Source organism: Rhinolophus hipposideros, assembly GCF_964194185.1.
Source record: "Rhinolophus hipposideros genome assembly, chromosome: 15".
NCBI classification, from domain to species: Eukaryota; Metazoa; Chordata; class Mammalia; order Chiroptera; family Rhinolophidae; genus Rhinolophus; species Rhinolophus hipposideros.
Window position 1 is genome coordinate 87648 of NC_138061.1, and position 17387 is coordinate 105034.

The window sequence follows — 17387 nt, forward strand, 5'->3', positions numbered from 1 at the left end:
AAAAACTGAGCGTCCCGGCAAACAGGGCCTTTGGGCCAATTCCCGGAAGAATGAAGAGGTGGAGGGCTGAGTTAGGAAAAGGAATGGTGGACAGAACAGGGCAGACATGTCTCACATGACCCATGAGCCCATGACACATAGGTCTCCCAGGTGGGCGAGAGAGAAGCATGCTGGGGAGTGGAGGCCTGGGTGCAGACCATGGCCGTGACAATGAGGGATCTCCAGCAAGAGCAGCCAGGGAAAGGAGGGGAAGCCAGGCAAAGAGGAGCCCCGAGCCCAGCGACCTCTAAGAAACCACAGGACACACTCCTCCATGGCCACGTGGTAGTTGTGGCCACTTAGCGGGTAAGCCCCTCCAGCATGCAGGGAGAGGCACAGGGTGGCGGGACAGCCTCTGGGGACACTCGCTGTTGGCAACTCTGCTCCAGGAAGCACATAATTAAGATACCAGCGAAGGCCCCACCCCGAGGAAACAAGTGGAGAATAAGTTCTCCACGCTGGACGTTTGCACCCCTCCCAGCCACCCCCTCCCATGAACCCTGCCTGTGGCTGGGCCACCATCACACATAAATTACACAGCATGAGCTTTCCCTCACGTTGCTCCCAACACTCCCCACACGTCCAATCACAGGGAAGCTCGCTGTTGCAGCCAATGTCGGCCTGTTGCTGTGGGGGTCACTGTCAGCAAGTCAGACACAGCAGGTCAGATTCCCAAAAACAGGACCCAACAGCTGGGAATGGGCCTCAGGACAGGACGGAACTTACGCTCGTGGGTGCTGCAAGATGGGCGCTTGGGCTGTGGGGGAGCAGAGAATAGGGTCCTGGGGGCAGTGAGTGGCTGGGGTCACAGCCAGGATACAGCTGGGCACCAGATGGCTCAGGCATTTTTGGGAAGGTCCTCCATTGTCAGAGGCAGCTGTGGATTGACCTGGCCACAGCCCATTAGCCTCTGCCTGGGCCACTCCAGGCCTCTCCCTTGGGCAGGGCAGACCCCCCACGAGGCAGGAGGAGTGCAGCTGTCCTGGCTCCTGGTGCTACCCCATCCTCTGCTCTCAGGCTAAGCTAGCTTATCTCCTGAGTGAGTCAGGCTGGGCCAGGGGCTGGGGTACAGGGAGAAAGGGCACAGACTCAGCTCGCTGCAGCCCCAAGACCTGCCGACACACCACCCAGCTCCCAGGCCTGCACCACACCCCTCCCGCCTCACACCCCTCCCAGGGCCCGGGCAGAACAGGGCGTGGCTGGGCTGGGGCCCCTGCTGGGCAGGCTTCTCTTAGAGACTGGCCTGCTTAGAGACCAAGCACACTGGTTCCTCCCCGCTGCTGATCTGTGCAGTGCTGCCTGCCCCTGGGGCCCACTGAAGTGGGAAACACGTAGCAAAGCAATTGTGGTATATTTTTTTCCAAAGGAAAGTAGGTCAGGGCAAAAACAAATCTGGCTTTTCAGAAACATCAAAAAGAAAATTAAAGACGATGGTCCACGATGGTCCACAAGGTCCACAAGGCGAGGCAGGAAAGTTACTCGCTGAACATGGGGTCATGCCCCCACTGGTCTCCTATCTAAACATGAGACTTGAACATTTTCAGGAAAAGATGCAGGAAGTTCTTACTCTGGTGGAAAATGAGATGTGGTGTGAGGTAAAGGCTGTCTCTCCCAGTCCAGTGACTCTTGTTGGTTGCTGACCTTAAGCACAGTCTGTTCCCTTTGGGTGAACACTGAAGTGCTGGGGAGATCAGAACGCCCCCGGGGACGGCTCTCAGGGAGCAATTACTCCCCCTCCCCAGAGGTAAACGGGGAGCCCTGTGGGCACAGAGAAGGCCTAGCCCAGTGTTCAGGGAACACAGAGTCCTGCCTTGAGGACAGAGTCTGAAAAGAGTCTGCGCTGGTGGGCTGTCCCCGGCCCCATGCTGAGCGGGGCCCTGGCGGTGATGCAGTCATGGTGAGCTCGTCATGGCTGGTTCCTTCCACAGCTGATCCATACAGTATCTATGGATGGTCTGTTCCCAATATGCCCAACATACAGAACTGACAAAATAACAGGTACAAGGGAAATCTAGCAACTTAGCGACCAAGTTCAGAAAAAAAGACATACAGAAATTAGTCATTGCAAAGGAACTAAAAAAGGGGCCAGTATTAATTTAAAGTGGTTCTTAACAAAAGAAATAATCACTGGTCCCAAGTGTCCTCAGGTCTTTCGACTCAATCAATCAGCACATATTTTTAATCTCTGACCAATAATTATCTATTTCATGTGACAGTAAATGCAATCGTTTCAATGACTCAAGATTTGAACAATTCTTCCAACTTATTTAGATGCAATATAGCTTCCAATTGTGTCTGATTTTCCTAATCGATGCGCCATGTTATTATAGGGATGATGTGGGTTTATAAAAGCAGCCAGTGATGAAGGATTCCTGCACCACTGTTTATCTCATGGCCCATGACCGCACAGCCATACTTTGTAGCATACGAACCTCAATATCTGTACTAACTGGTCAATAACAACCTGCCACAAGCGTAGAATTGTCCCAGAGCTGTGAGGATTCTCAAAAAGGTGCAAGAGTCTCTCTCCTCCTGAGGGTTCCAGGTCCACAGAGCAGCGGGATGGCCCACCAGCGAGGCTTCACACTGCTTCCTGACGTCACATTGTTACAAAGCGACGGTAATCAAGACAGTGCGGCACTAGTATCAGGACAGACCTATAGGTCAAAGGAATACAACTGAGAGCACAGGAAAACCCACGTAACTATGGCCAAATGATTTTTGACAAAGCTACCAAAGTGATTCGATGGGGAAAGAATAGTCTTTTCAACGAATGAGATTCGGACAATTGGACAGACACATGCAGAAGAATGAAGTTGGACCCGTGCCTCACCATATACCAGAATTAAGTACAAAGGGTTAAAAACCTAAGAACTCAAACTATAAGACACTTAGAAGAAAACATAGGGGTGTATCACCATGACCTTCAATTTGACAATGGATTCTTAGATATGACACCAACAGCACTTCCAAACATCCAACAAAGAAATAAAACCAACGCTACATAAATTCTTGCAAGTATTTCTTAAAAGAGGGAAATGTCCTAATTTTTACGAGACCTGAACAATCCTTATACCAAAAAATGAAACAGAAACATTTACAATAAAGGAAAATTACACATCAATCTCTCTTGTAACTATCGATCCCACATATTGCCAAACTGATTTCTGTCATAAATAAAAAGAACAATACATCACGACAAAGGTTAGTTTGTTTAACCCAATGTTGGTTTCACGTTTGAAAAATCAATCAACATAACTCACCACGAGAACCACAAAAGGGAGAAAAATCACATACCGTCTTAATAGATGCAGGGAGAGCATTTGATTAAACTCAGCACTTTCATGATAAAAACCAAAACTCAGAAAATTAACAATAGACTGGATTTTCCTTCATCAGATAAAAGGCATCCACAAAAAAACCATCAGACATTACATTTAATAGCAAAATGAGATCTGGAGCACTCATACCACGGTCAACAGTGAGACCCAGGCCATGTGCTGCCTGGACCAATGTCGGGCGGAGGCGTCCAGCCCATGGAGACAGGCACATAAAGGAAAGTGGGGGTGTTGAGGAAAGGAATGGATAATCTGACAGTGCTCACAGATGACATGATTGCATGTGCAGAAAATCTACAAGATATTTTGGGTTCAATGAAGTAGAGTTTACAAGAACACAATGAAGGAAGAGTCCACCGGGGGCCAGAGGCCACCAGGCTGCTGCTGGCAGCAGCAGGTTACAGATAGTACATGACAATGGGGCTACTAATGCTTTTTTGTTTCTGTTTTAAAGAAATAGTAAACACAACCATGGATTTCTATATGCGTCAGCATTTATCGTGTTGCCCAGGAAGCCTGCAGGTTAGGAGGCGGAACTGCCCACAGGGAAAATCTCCCAGAGGGGACGGGGACAAGGGGACAGGCGGGGCGGGGGAGGACAGGGCCCCAAGAGTGACGTCTCTGTGTCATTCTGAAATTCGACACATTGCAAAGGAGCAGAAATAACTGTGACTCCGATGACACGTCAGCTGGTGTGTTTTTCTCCAGGGTCTTCACGGTGTCATCTCCTCCAGCGGAACTGCAGCATCATCATAACCCTCCTCCACTGCAGACTCGCCACCCTTGAGGCTCACCGCCTCTCCTGAAATGACGCATGAGACACCATGTCACCATATTGCCACAGATGCTATATCTGACTCGTCATGGGTGGCCTGACCTGCTGGTTTCCCTCTTGTTAGGGAAGTAGCAATGTCACCAAAAAGCACTCGACAGAGCTCAGAGCATCTGGACCCAGGCTCCTCAATCATCCCGTCACAGCGATGTGGGTGGTTCCATCATGCGCTCCTCCAGGTGAGGACACAGGCTGAATGAGATGCAGCGCGGCAGAAACACAGGAGCTACCCACCCCACCCAGTTGCCACCTGCTGGATCCACACACCTGGCCTCCCCCACCTCAGACATGCCCTCTCTGACTGGAGTCCGGCAGCCGGTTCTGCCCTCAATGGTTTGATCCTGCCTTCCCCGTACCCAACGGCCTCCTCATATCCAAGCACCCTATGGTCAGCGGCCCCCTCCTGCTGGTCCAACAGAGCCCTGCCCCCAGGCTCGCCCCCGAGATGAAGACACACCTGCCATTGCACCTGGCCACACCCTGGTCCTCCTCACCCTGGGGCTTACCCTCAGCCTCCCCAATCTCCTCGTACAGTGACACTAGAGGCAGTTCCCCAATGACATCATACAGGGGTTCTTCAGGAGATGCCTCAGAGCTTCCCAGACCTGAGGCAGAGGCAAACACAGTCACACACAGAAGACCGGTATGGAAGCGGCCGTAGCGGGTGGCGTGGGGGCAGGACTTCCAGGTGGGGACCTCACTCAGGAAGCAGAAAGGCAGAGTGCTCTGGGCAGGGACTGGGGGCTTCCGTGATGGGACCAAGCCCCTCGGTGCCTCCTGCCCTGGACACCATCCCCTTATCAGGAAAGCCAGGCTCTGCCCCCAATAAGCCTCAATGGGGCATCCACGTGGGAGCTTCTAGGGTTCAGCTCTGACCAGCGGCCTGAGGCCGACTAATTTCTAAGTCTCTCTCTTTGGCCAATAAAAGGCTGCTTTAAGCGAAACCCCACCTCAGAGACCCCAACACCAGTTGTGAGTTTCCCCTCATTTCTACCACACTGACAGCAGGACCCGAGTGGGTGTGTGTACCTCTCTGCTTGGCCCGTGAGACTCGTAGCAGGGTCAGGAGGCCCAGGAGGAGGAGGCCGAGAAGCGTAGCCAGGACTGTGCTGACCACCCTGAGCGTCAGACAGGGCTCTGGGGCCGGCAGGGGGCGGGGGCCAGGCTCTGGAAGGAGAGACCATGAGTGGCTTCATGGTGGGTGAGGGGTCTACGAGCCCCTTAGAGGGAGAAGGAGGCCCTGCAGGGCCCACACCCTCACCCTCATGGGCCACCATGTGGCTTCAGAAGGGTTGAGGGAAGCATCTGCTGGCCCCTGCTGGGCAGAGTACCCCAGAATTGGCTGGTGTGTGCTGGAGGAGGTGCCAGTTTTCTGCTCTCATGGAGAAGTTCCCCCTTGTTAAAACTATCACTATCGTGGCCCCAAAACAGAGGCTCCTGAGCAGCCACAGCAGGTGACTTATGGGCACAGAACCGACCCTGCCCATACAGCAAGCTGCTGTGATGACGACTCTGGTCGCTTTTGTTCTCTGCAAACAGAACGAGGTGCAGTGCTTGGGAGTAAAGACACGGTAGGGAACAACAGAGGCGGTGCTAGATCCAAGGTGACCCCACTACCCCGGAGTGAACATGGACTGAGGGTAAAAGCAAGACATGTTCACAAAATATTGTTGGAAACCACAACGAAGCAGCTTTTCCCAAGAGACTGCAATGAGGAAACCTCCCGCCACATGGACCATTCGCCAGGCCACAGAAGGGACAAAGAGGGACCTTGGGCCTCGCCCACTCACGGGAGCAGCGCACGCCCGCGTCCTCCTTGTGTCCGCAGTCAGCACGTCCCCACGGTTCCGCCGGGCAGCCCCACAGGGACACCTCGCTGCCCCGGCACGCCACCTCGTCCAGCCACACGGGACCCGAGCCAGGACCAAAGGCAGCCCCCGCCAGGGCGCCCACGGCCCGGCCACAGCCCAGCTGGCGGCACACGACCTCAGCGTCTGCCAGGTCCCAGGAATCGTCGCACACGGTGCCCCAGGAGCCGGCGTGCCAGAGCTCCACGCGGCCGGAGCAGCGGTCCTCGCCCCCACGCACGCGCACCGCGCCCTCCTCTGGAAACACAGTGGCCCAGGTCAGCAGGTACACGGCAAAGCAGATAAAGGACAGAAAGGGGACAGGGCACATACCTGGGCAGGTCTGAGTGGCTGAGCAGTTGAGGGTCTCCCTAGGGTCCTGAGGAGCTGGTCCCACCTTTTCTGTGTAGGAAATTAGGACACATCTGATTTTCAAGGTTAGCAGTTTCAAATTCTGTGAAATATTTTTCTTTTTCTCCCCATCCCTAGGAATTTCGGCTTCTAAAGGAAGAGAAGAGAGCTCTATCCATTTAGCCAAAGGGTACCCACACAAGTTGAGGGGTTCCACACACTCTCCTGGGCTTCTCCAAAAGGTCCCCTCCCTAGAGGAAGCATGTGGAGCCCAGTGGTCCTGATTTTCCCACGGGAGGGACAGGGGGGCTGAGAAGACTTCAGATGACCCGCCGCAGCTCAGAGGCTCAGGACAAGGTCTCCACCCTTGCTGGACCAGCACACCCCACAATTAGAAGCTAAAGTGCAGGTGGGAGTTTCATCCCACAGAGAAATGGGGTGCTGTGGATTGACAAGAGGCCGGTCCTGGAGAAGCACCCCTCGTAGACCCCAACACACACACAGAGCCTCCTCACCTGCACATACAACCCAGGCTTCCTCCTGGCTGGAGCAGGAGTGCTGGTCCCAGGGGTCTGAGGGGCACTGCCACAGGGACGTTTCGTGCTTGTTCCGGCACCTAATGGAGGCCACCCAGAGGACCCCAGGGGCCTTCCGGGAAACGACCCGAGCCTGAAGCTGCCCGTGGTGCTCACAGCCCAGCTGCCCACACAGGACTTCCAGGGAGGCAGGACTCAGGGACTGGCAGATGCCACCCCAGGTACCATTGTAGAAAACTTCCGGCCGCCCAGCGCAGGGCTGGCTTCTGTCCTGAAGCCTCAGGTCTGTGAACCCTACAGTAGAAGAGGAGAGTCAAGGGAACCAACTCTCTGTGAAGTGCGCTGGCAGGCTGGGTGGCTGCACCAACCTGAGCAGAAGACGCCGGCGTCCTCCTTGTGCCCGCAGTCGTGCTGGCCCCATCCCCTCGACGGGCACTGCCACAGCGCAGACTCGTTGCCCCTGCAGCCCAGCTCATCCATCCAGATGCGCCCAGACCCGGCCCCAAAGTGCGCGGCCCCCGGGGCGCCGAGGGCGCGGCCACAGCCCAGCTGCTCGCAGACGACGTGTGCGTCCTGCAGGTCCCAGCCGTCGTCACACACTGTGCCCCACGCGCCTCCGTGGAACACCTCCACGCGCCCCGCACAGCGGCCGGGCCCCGCCGCCAGCCGTACCCGGTGGCTCCCTGCGGAGGGACCGAATCAGGGCGGCCCACCCCCACCCCAAGGCAGATGGCGGTGGGTGCGGGCCCCCGCTCACCAGAGCACACGACGCCCACGTCCCGCGAGGCCCCCGCGGGCACCAGCAGGGATTTGGACACGTTGCACTGGGTCAGGAGGGTCTCAGTGCCCAGACAGCGCGCTCGGCTCAGCCCCACCCCGACGGCCCCACGCCTGGGCGCGGGCGCATCGTAGGCTCGCTGGGCCCTTCCGCATCCCAGCTGCCGGCACACGACGCTCGCGCCATGGAGGTTCCACGAGTCGTCCAGAACACGGCCCCACATGCCGTCCAGGGACACCTCCACGCGGCCATCACAGTGGCTCTGTCCGTCCCTCAGCCGCAGGGTGTGGGAGAGACCTGGGGAGAGAGACGGGGATATGGGAGGGGCTGGCAAGTGTCAGGGGGAGGGACCCTCGGCCTGTAAAGGGGAGAGGACCACCCACTCCCCCAGAGCGCCGCCCACTCTCAGCCCCCTCTGCCCAGTGCTGTTACTGACCCACCTGAGCAGACCACCGTGGCCACGTTTCCCGGGGCACAGGCAGGGGCCCCGAGGGTGCTCACTGGGCAATTCCACAAATAGGGCTCTGTCCCCACACAGTGAAACACGTCAGACCAGATAGGAGCGTCCCCGTCCCCAAAATGGTCTCCTCGAGGTGTGGCCATTGCACTGCCACAGTTGAGCTGGTGGCAGAGGACGGAGGCATCTGCTAAGTCCCAGTGTGCAGCACAGAGGGGTGCCCAGGCCCCCTGAACCTGGAGTTCCACTCGCCCTTCACAGCTGTGGCTGCCGTTGACCAGCCGGAACCCTGGTGAAGGGGGGTGTCAGCATTACTCTCGACCCTGCAGACCCTGTCCTTAATGTAAGCTTTGTTAAACACAGTCCATTCCCAGACTTGGGAGGAACAGGCTGAGAGTAAGAAAACAGCTTTTAGGATTGACATCACTATAAATGGCGGATAGGGAATACCAAAACGCACCCCTCCACTACAGTAAGGATTAAGCTGGGGAAAACAGGCAAATCAACTTTTTGAGTACTCTGAAATGTAAGCAAAAACACAGGAACACTAACAAGAAGTGAAGTTGTGGAATATTGTCTCCATGCAATCAGGAAGTGAACACTAAGGCAGAAGCAGTTGGTCTGCAGAGCTACTGCTTCACTGTCTAGCTGGAATTCCTGGAATCAGCAAAATATGGCAGCCTCCTACCTCAGTCTCTGCATATGCTGTGGCACCTGGCTCACAATGTGAGCTTAAACACACTCCACACCCTGGAACTGGGAAGGAAAATCTGAGACATGCAAGAAGAGGGAACACCCAAACTCCATCCCTCCTCTAAACAATGAGTATGCTAGTAAAACCATCATAACCAACTTTTTTGGAACTGTAGTATCTAATCAAACAGAGAAACTTAATGAAGCAAGAAGTTGGCCAATTTATCTCTGCCATGTAAGAAGTGAATGCTAAGGCAGAGATGGAAAATGGCCTGTGTCAGCTTTGAAGGTGTAATCCAACAGGGAGCTAATATGCAAAGACCAAAACAGTTTTGAGTTTTGTTTGTTTGTTTAAGAGACCTTGGTGGTCACACATAACAAAGAATAGAGTCTTTACAAAAAGAACTTAGAAAACTGACTAAACAAAGAACTATAACCCACAACAATTATCAACAACAAACCCTGGGGTGGGGAGAGAATCCAATTTTCTGAGTTGCCACATTATAATAAGTTTTAAATGTCCAGCTTCAAAAGAAAATATAAAATACATGCAAAGTATCAAGACAGTATGACAGGGGCCGGCCCGGTGGCTCAGGCGGTTAGAGCTCCGTGCTCCTAACTCCGAAGGCTGCCGGTTCGATTCCCACATGGGCCAGTGGCTCTCAACCACAAGGTTGCCAGTTTGACTCCATCGCAAGGGATGGTGGGCTGCGGCCCCTGCAACTAGCAATAGCAACTGGACCTGGAGCTGAGCTGCACCCTCCACAACTAAGACTGAAAAGACAACAACTTGAAGCTGAACGGCACCCTCCACAACTAAGATTGAAAGGACAACTTGACTTGGAAAAAAGTCCTGGAAGTACACACTGTTCCCCAATAAAGTCCTGTTCCCCTTCCCCAATAAAATCTTTAAAAAAAAAAAAAAAAGACAGTATGACATTCATGTGAAAAAAAAAAAACAGAAAATGTCCCTGAAGAAACTAAGTCATTAGTCTTACAAGACAAAGACTTTAAATACACTGTCTTAAATATGCTTAAAGAAATAAAGGAAACCAGGATAACAAAGTCTCATCACATAGGGAATTCCAATAAAGAGATATAAATCATTTTAAAGGAGTCAAAGGGAATTGTTGGAGCTTAAAAGTACAATATAGAGGGGGTCAACTTCTGCTTTGAGCAGGCAAAAGAAAGAATCAATGAACTTGAAGACAAGCACACTGAAATTATCCAGTCTGGGGAGCAGAAAGAAAAAAGGATGAAAGAACATAAATAGATCCCTAAAAATCTGTGTCACACCATCAAGTGTACCAACATATGCATAGTTGGAGTCCTATTTAGAGAGGAGACAGAAAATGGTAGGGAAAATATTTCAAGAAATAAAGGTTTTTAAAAAACAAAAAAACACCTCCCCAGGTTTGATGCAAGACATGAACCTACACATCGAAGAAGCTCAACAAAGTCCAAGTAGACTATACTCAAAAAGACCCACACTGAAACACATTATAATCAAACTGTCAAACACTGAATATAAAGAGCATCCTGAGAGCAGCAAAAGAGAAGTGAACCACCGTTTACAAGGACCCTCAATAATTTTAACAGCTGATTTCTTATCGGAAACCATAGAAACCATGAAGCACCAGAATAACATAATTAAAATGCTGAGAGAAAAAAACCTGTTACCCCCAAATTCTATATGCAGCACAGCTATTCTTCAAAAATGAAGGAAAATTAAAACAGAGCTGAGGGAATTCATTGCTAGTGGACCTGTCTTAGAACAAATGCTAAAGGAAGAACTTCAGGTTGAAATAATAGGTGGACAGTAAGTCAAAGCCATATGACTAAATAACACTGATAAAGGTAATTACATAAGAAAGCACAAAGCCAACATTATTGTATTTGGGGTTTATTACTCCTCTATTTTTTTTATATGCCTTAAAAGACAAATGGGGAAAAAATACTTATAATCTAAGTTAATGGGCACACAATGTATAAAGATGTAATTTACGACAATAAATGCATAAGCACAGGGCTTGTATATACTTTGAAGCTAAGGTGGTTTTAATTCAAACTAGAATTTAAAAAATTTAAGATGTTAGTTATAATGGCCAAGTTAACCACTAGGAAAAAAACTTTAAAATATACCTCCCACCCAAAAAAACATAAGGGAATCAAAATGGTACACTACAAAACTCAATTATACACCAAAAAAAAAGCAGTATTAGAGGAACTGAGAAACAAAAAAATACATGACATACAAAAAATATAGCAAAATGATAGATAGAAATATTCCCTTATCAGTATTATTTTAAATGTAAAGAGATTACATTCCCTAATTAAAAGGCAGAGAGTGGTAGAATGGATTAAAAAATAAAACGTAGTCCAATAATATGCTATCTTCAATGAACTCACTTTGGATCTAAAGACAGAATTGGTTTAAAGTGAAAGGCTGAAAAAAAAGCTATTTATGCAAATATTGACCAAAAGAGCATTGGAATGGCTATACTAATATTAGACAAATATAGACTTTAAGTTTTTAAAAAAATGTTATGAGAGGCAAAGATTATATATTGATTAAAGGGTTAATCCATGAAGAAGATGTAACACTTATGAATATATATATGCATCTAATGACAGAGCCACAAAAACTGACAAAATTAAAGGGTTATTTTAAAATAATGACTAGAGCCTGACCTTGTAATAAACGAATACAACTATCTAAGGCAAAGAGAACAAGCAAAACTAAACGTTTTTAAAATTAAAAATTTAGGGAGGCATATTTTCTGTAGGTGTTCTGTTTGATTATGTTATAGTTTCTGCTTGGCCCAAGGATCTAATTTCTATCTGATGTAAATAACAGACTCAGCCATGTATCCTACATCTTTTACTGGGGAAAACGATATGCAAATTTGTTTTTCTTCTTCATAGTGGTGTTTATCATAAGTAGCTTGGGTTGGCTTGTGAATTTTCTGTGTTCATGTTCTATTAAGTGCCAGGCTACTTACAGTCTAAATTTTCGTTTCGAATGCATTTAAAAAATTTATTTTTAGTACAGAAAATTAAATGTATACTAAGATAATTTTCTCTAATTTTCATTTAGAAGGGGCTTACAGGTTAATACATTTCTCTTGATAAATTATATTCTACACATGACAAGGAAAATTTCTTTTAAGGACCTTGGTGTATTCGGTTTTTAAATACGTGAACTTGCTGGACTTCCAGTGCTGAGGCTAAGATATTTTAACTTTTTCTTTTTCATTGATTCACCTGTTGGCACTATTTTGATATATCATCAATTGATTTAGACTTGTCAAAAAACACTTTGTCATTTAATCAAAATAGATCAAATCTTTTCAGTAATAAAAAATTATGATTGTTCTGGTTATGAGTGGTTGATATCCACAACCACTTGTGGATTGCCTATTCTTCACTTTTCTCAATTTTTCTCCTTGTTTTTGTAATAAACAATCTGGGTGGTTTTTTCAATAAATAAATAAATAAAAAATAATAATGACAAGAGCACTAATACCTCATTTTAAATCACGAATAGACCATGTAAACATAAGGTAAATTAGGAAATAAAGAACTGGAACAATACTATAAACCAACTAGACCTAACAGACATGTACAGCGCATGACTCTACCCAACAACAGCAGAGCACACTCTCTTCTCAAATGCCCATGAAACATTCACCAGGACAGATCATGTGCTGGGTCACAAATCAAGTCTGAATAAATGTTAAACGACTGACATCATAAAAATATCATCTCTGACTACAGTAGAATGAAGCTAGAAATCAGTAACAGAAGGAAAACTGGAAAATTCACAAATGCAACACACTTGTAAATGGGTCCTTGTAAACGGTGGTTCACTTTTCTTTTGCTGCTCTCAGGATACTCTTTATATTTGGTGTTTGACAGTTTGATTATAATGTGTTTCAGTGTGGGTCTTTTTGAGTATAGTCCACTTGGACTTTGTTGAGCTTCTTCAATGTGTAGGTTCATGTCTTGCATCAAACCTGAGGAGGGTTTTTTTTTTTTTAAACCTTTATTTATTGAAATATAAACAACAGATGGGCCACAGAAGAAATCACAAGGAAAACTGAAAATACTTTGAGATGAATAAAAATGAAAACAACATACTAAAACTTATAGATTGAAGCAGAAAAAGTGTTCAGAGGAAAATGTCTAGTGGCAAATGTCTATATTACGAAAGAAGGAGTATCACTAATCAATAACCTGAATGCATTTTAAGAAACTAGAAAAATAAGAATAAACTAGAATCTGAAACTAGTGAAAGGAAGAAAATAATAAAGGTTAGAGTGGAAGTAAATAAAGTATAGAATAAAAAACAATACAGAGAATAATGAAAATAAAAGTTTATTCTTCGAAAAGGTCAACAAAATTCACGTTTAGCAAGATTGGCCAAGAAAAAAAACAACCAGAAGGCCCAAATTACAAAAATCAGATGAAAGTGGAGGTATTACTAGTGAACTTACAGACACAGAGGAACATAAGTGAGTGCTATGAGCACACACCCCAACACATAGGTAATTTCAATGAAATGGACACATTTCTAGAAACACACAAAGTACCACAACTGACTCAGTAAGAAATGGAAAATACGAACAAATTTATAAAAAGTAAAGAAAATGAATCAATAAACAAAAATCTCTGAGCAAAGAAAAGCTCAGCACCAGATGGCTTCACTAACAACACGAAGGAAAAACAAAGTAAGACAATCAATGCAGAAAATGCATTTGACCAAATCCAACAGACTCATGATAAAAACACTCAACACACTAGGAAAAGAAGTAACACTTCTCAACACAATAAAGGGCATTTAGAGAAAACCCACAGCTAACACACTCAGTGGTGAAAAGCTGAAAGCTTTCCCCTGTATCAGGAGGAACAGGAGGGTGCCTCTGTCACCACTGCTATTCAGCACTGTCCTGGAGTCCAGCCAGAGAAACGAGGCAAGAAAAAAGACATAAAGGGCATTCCAATTGGAAAGGAAGAAGTAAAACTATCTCTATGCGTATTCACTGATGTGCTCTACATAGAAAACCCTGCAGAATCCACCTAGAACTATTAAAGCTAACAAAAAGTTCAGGAAAGTTGAGAGTGCAAGATCAATACACAAAGATTAGGTGTATTTCTATATTCTGGCAATGAACAATCCTAACAAAAATTAAGAGAACAATTTTCTTTACAATCACATGTAACTTACTTTCCCCTGAGCACCTGAGGCCAGCATCCTGGCTGTGCCCACACTGGTGCCCGGGACCCTGAGGGCAGTGGAACAGCAGGGACTCGTTGCCCACACAGCGGAAGGCCTCCGTCCACACGACCCCGGAGCCCGGGCCAAAGTGGGAGCCGCCAGGTGTGGACACGGCTGAGCCACACCGCAGCTCCCGGCACACCACGTGGGCTGTGGCCTGGTCCAGGTCAGCGTCGCAGACGGTGCCCCAGGTCAGGCCGCGCCTCACCTCCAGACGCCCAGCACAGGGGTGCTCGCCGTCCGCCAGCCGGGCCTCGGTGTGTCCTAGAGGTAGACATTGGACTGAAACAGCCCCTCAGGGGCAGGGCAGGTGCTTTGCAGGCCCCTGGGCGAAGTGACCCATTTGGCCTGCCCTCCAGTCCCACTGGGAGGAAGGACATAGGGGGACCAGGACCACCTGGCCTGGCACAGCCCTGAGGGGCCCCAAAGAGGGCACTGGGATTCCTGGGGGCCTGCAGGCTGGGGGGACCCTCCCATCCCATCCCTCAGCATCTCACTCAGTTTCTGACAGCATTCCTCACCCCGAGACCCCATTGAGTCAGGGGTAAATGAACACAGGCCCCTCAGCCCTGCACCCCAGTCTGTCATCACCCCATCCTCAGGCTTGGACTGCATGTCTGGCTTGCACTTTAATTGTCTGGTCAGTTTTAAACCCCAGTGCCTAGCCGCATCCCAGTATATGCCATGAGAGCCGTGTGGAGGGCCTGGCACAGGAAAGGATCACCTCCCAAGGTGACTTCAGGCTACCAGGAGAGAAGCAGGGTCCTAGGGACGCTCCATGTCACTGTCCCTCCAGGGGCGGCGTGCAAGCTGGTAGGCAGTGGATGGATAAACTCCCCACCTCTCCTCCAGGCAGTGGATGTCCCCTTTAGTCCCCCAAGCACAACTGGGAGAGGATGTCTTCCCCTCAGAGACCCTTGTGCTCTACATCCCTACCTGAACACACCACCTGGGAGTCCGTCTCAAGCGTGCAATGTGCCCACAAGTTCAAGTTGAACCTGCAGTTGAAGATGCTGGACTCTGTTCCCTGACAGGTCACGACTTTTGGGCTGAGGAGGGGTTTGGATGCCTGGAGTGCCTGGCCGCACCCTAGTCTCCTGCAGAAGACACTGGCCTCCTCTGCATGCAAGCCACAATTCACGTTAGAGCCATCTCCAAAGAGGATGTCAGGGGTCCCCGCACAGGGGCTGCTTCCTCCAGTCAGCCTCGTGGTGGCCAGCTTCCCACCTGCACACACACAGGAGCCCGCCCTGCTCCTCACCGGAGCAGGGTTGGGAGGGTTGCCCCCCACTCAGCCCACAGTGGCTCCCCGCGCCCGGAGGAGGGGTTGGCCTTTGGCGGGTGGAGTGGAGCCAGAGACCTGTCTGCGGAGAGGCCCTTCCTCCCCGCCCAGGACCCCTGAGGAGGGGACGGGCAGCAGCTGCACCCACCTCAGCCCTCCTTGCCTGAGGCCGCCCCCACCCCCACTGCACAGCAGAAATGAGCTCCAAGCTTCCCAGCTCCTGGGGCTCCCACGCCCCAGGGGGAAGACCCCCGTCCCCAACCAGAGCAGAGGGGCCAGGACCACCGCGCCGGCCCGCCTGGCCTGAGCCATGGGCGACTCCAGAAGTTGGTGTGGTCACCACTGGGCCCCACGCGTGAACCCAGAAGGGGTGCCCTGGTGTGCGACTCCATCTGCGAAAGCACACGTTCCTCACCGGGGCGGTGCCGGCCTCAGAGGGGGCGCTGCTGCGGGTGGGGCCATCGCCAGGCGATGAGGGCCTGGGGGGCACGCGCCGGGCCCTCACGAGGGTGGGGACACGCCGGCGCCTACCTGAGCAGTGCAGGGCGCTGATGCACTCACACGCGCAGTCGCGCACGGGCCCCCACGGCCCCAGCGAGCAGTCCCAGAGCGAGGCCTCGTGGCCCTGGCACCGCGCGGCCTGCAGCAGCGCCCGCGGCCTCTCCGCGGGCCACAGCACGTACGTGGGCGTGAAGAGGGCGCCGCCGCAGCCCAGCTGCCTGCAGACGACGGCCGCCGCGGCCTGGCCCCAGCCGGCCCCGCACACCGGGCCCTGCTGCGCTCCGCGCTGCACGGTGACCAGGCCCTCGCAGCGGCTCCCGCCCCTCAGCAGGGTCACGGCGTCCTCGGCGAGGCCTTCGGGGCAACAACACGAGCGGCGCCCATGGCAAAGGTGCGCGGGACAACTTTTGGCCCAGAATTTTCCAAAATCAGAAATCTAATGTTCCCCTTCCATCCCAGTTTGCAACCTTAATTTCGATTTCTTCAAGTGTTCTCGCACTTTACTTTGATGGTGGTGACATTAATGCAGTAAAATGTTAACAAAAATGAATGTCTAAGCACCGTTTTCTGTGGAATCTTCACAGGGGCATGGACCATGGTCACTTTGCCTGCGGAGGGCTGAGACTTCCAGGACGCGTCCCCCTGAGCGATGCTGTGCCCTCCCCTTGTGGACCAGCCTCAGAGCCCGGAGCCCTCCAGACCCCAGCACTCACCTGGAGGGAGGTTCCAGCAGGCCAGAAGGAAGGGCCACAGCCTCAGAGGGGACAGTGCCATCCCTGGTCACCTTTGCTGCTGCAGCAACCCCACGCACAAGCAAGGGTGCTCCACCCAAGTTCCGGAGGTGGCCTCCAACTCAGTGGGAAGCCTTCTGAGACAGTACCACCTGCCCCCTGGTGGTATCAGAACTGTCAATCAGAGCTGTTAATCAGAGCGCCATCTGTCCCAAGAGCAGGAGCTCACCCACCGGGCCTGAGCACAGATGGCACCAGTGGCATGTGGTGAGGCCCCCCTGGGCTTCCTGCACAGCAGCTGCCTGACACAGACCCAGGCTCGAGACTCCCAGAGGAGCCACCACCTCAGGGCCAGGGGCCGGGGCTGGGGAGGTGACGGTGGTGGGGAGACACGCCTTCTTCTGCCTCGTACAAAAGGTGTGTTAAATAAGGATCACTGCAAGCTGCGGTGTTCCCTGAACAGACACAGCGGTTTGACCAAAACTGGTAAAAACGTGCCTGACCTGGGTACATGTGCTCTCTGTGAGGACGGAATCCTTGAAAAGCAGCCAAAGGTACAAGAGGAGAGGAATAAATAAATGACAGAAGATACATGTGAAGTAATAATAACAGCCACTGAAAATGGGACGTTAGCTCCATGTTTTAGGTGAGAAACACACAGGTAATATAGAGCATGCATCTAATGCATTACTGTAAATCATATTCACCTCTGTGCCTTCGTGCA

At 50.6% G+C, this 17387-nt stretch overlaps 1 protein-coding gene across 1 annotated transcript; it reads right to left on the minus strand.

Annotated features, from left to right (window-relative positions):
* Window positions 1-4090: 4090 nt before the first annotated feature.
* Window positions 4091-16706, minus strand: LOC308508210 (scavenger receptor cysteine-rich domain-containing protein SCART1-like; the record flags this gene model as incomplete). Its single annotated transcript, XM_081074564.1, has 12 exons — window positions 4091-4179; window positions 4716-4814; window positions 5239-5376; window positions 6000-6314; window positions 6923-7237; window positions 7312-7626; window positions 7701-8018; window positions 8162-8467; window positions 14099-14413; window positions 15086-15376; window positions 15714-16286; window positions 16646-16706. 12 exons carry the CDS (start codon window positions 16704-16706, stop codon window positions 4091-4093), a joined length of 3135 nt encoding a protein of 1044 aa, XP_080930690.1.
* Between the last annotated feature and the right edge of the window lie 681 nt (window positions 16707-17387).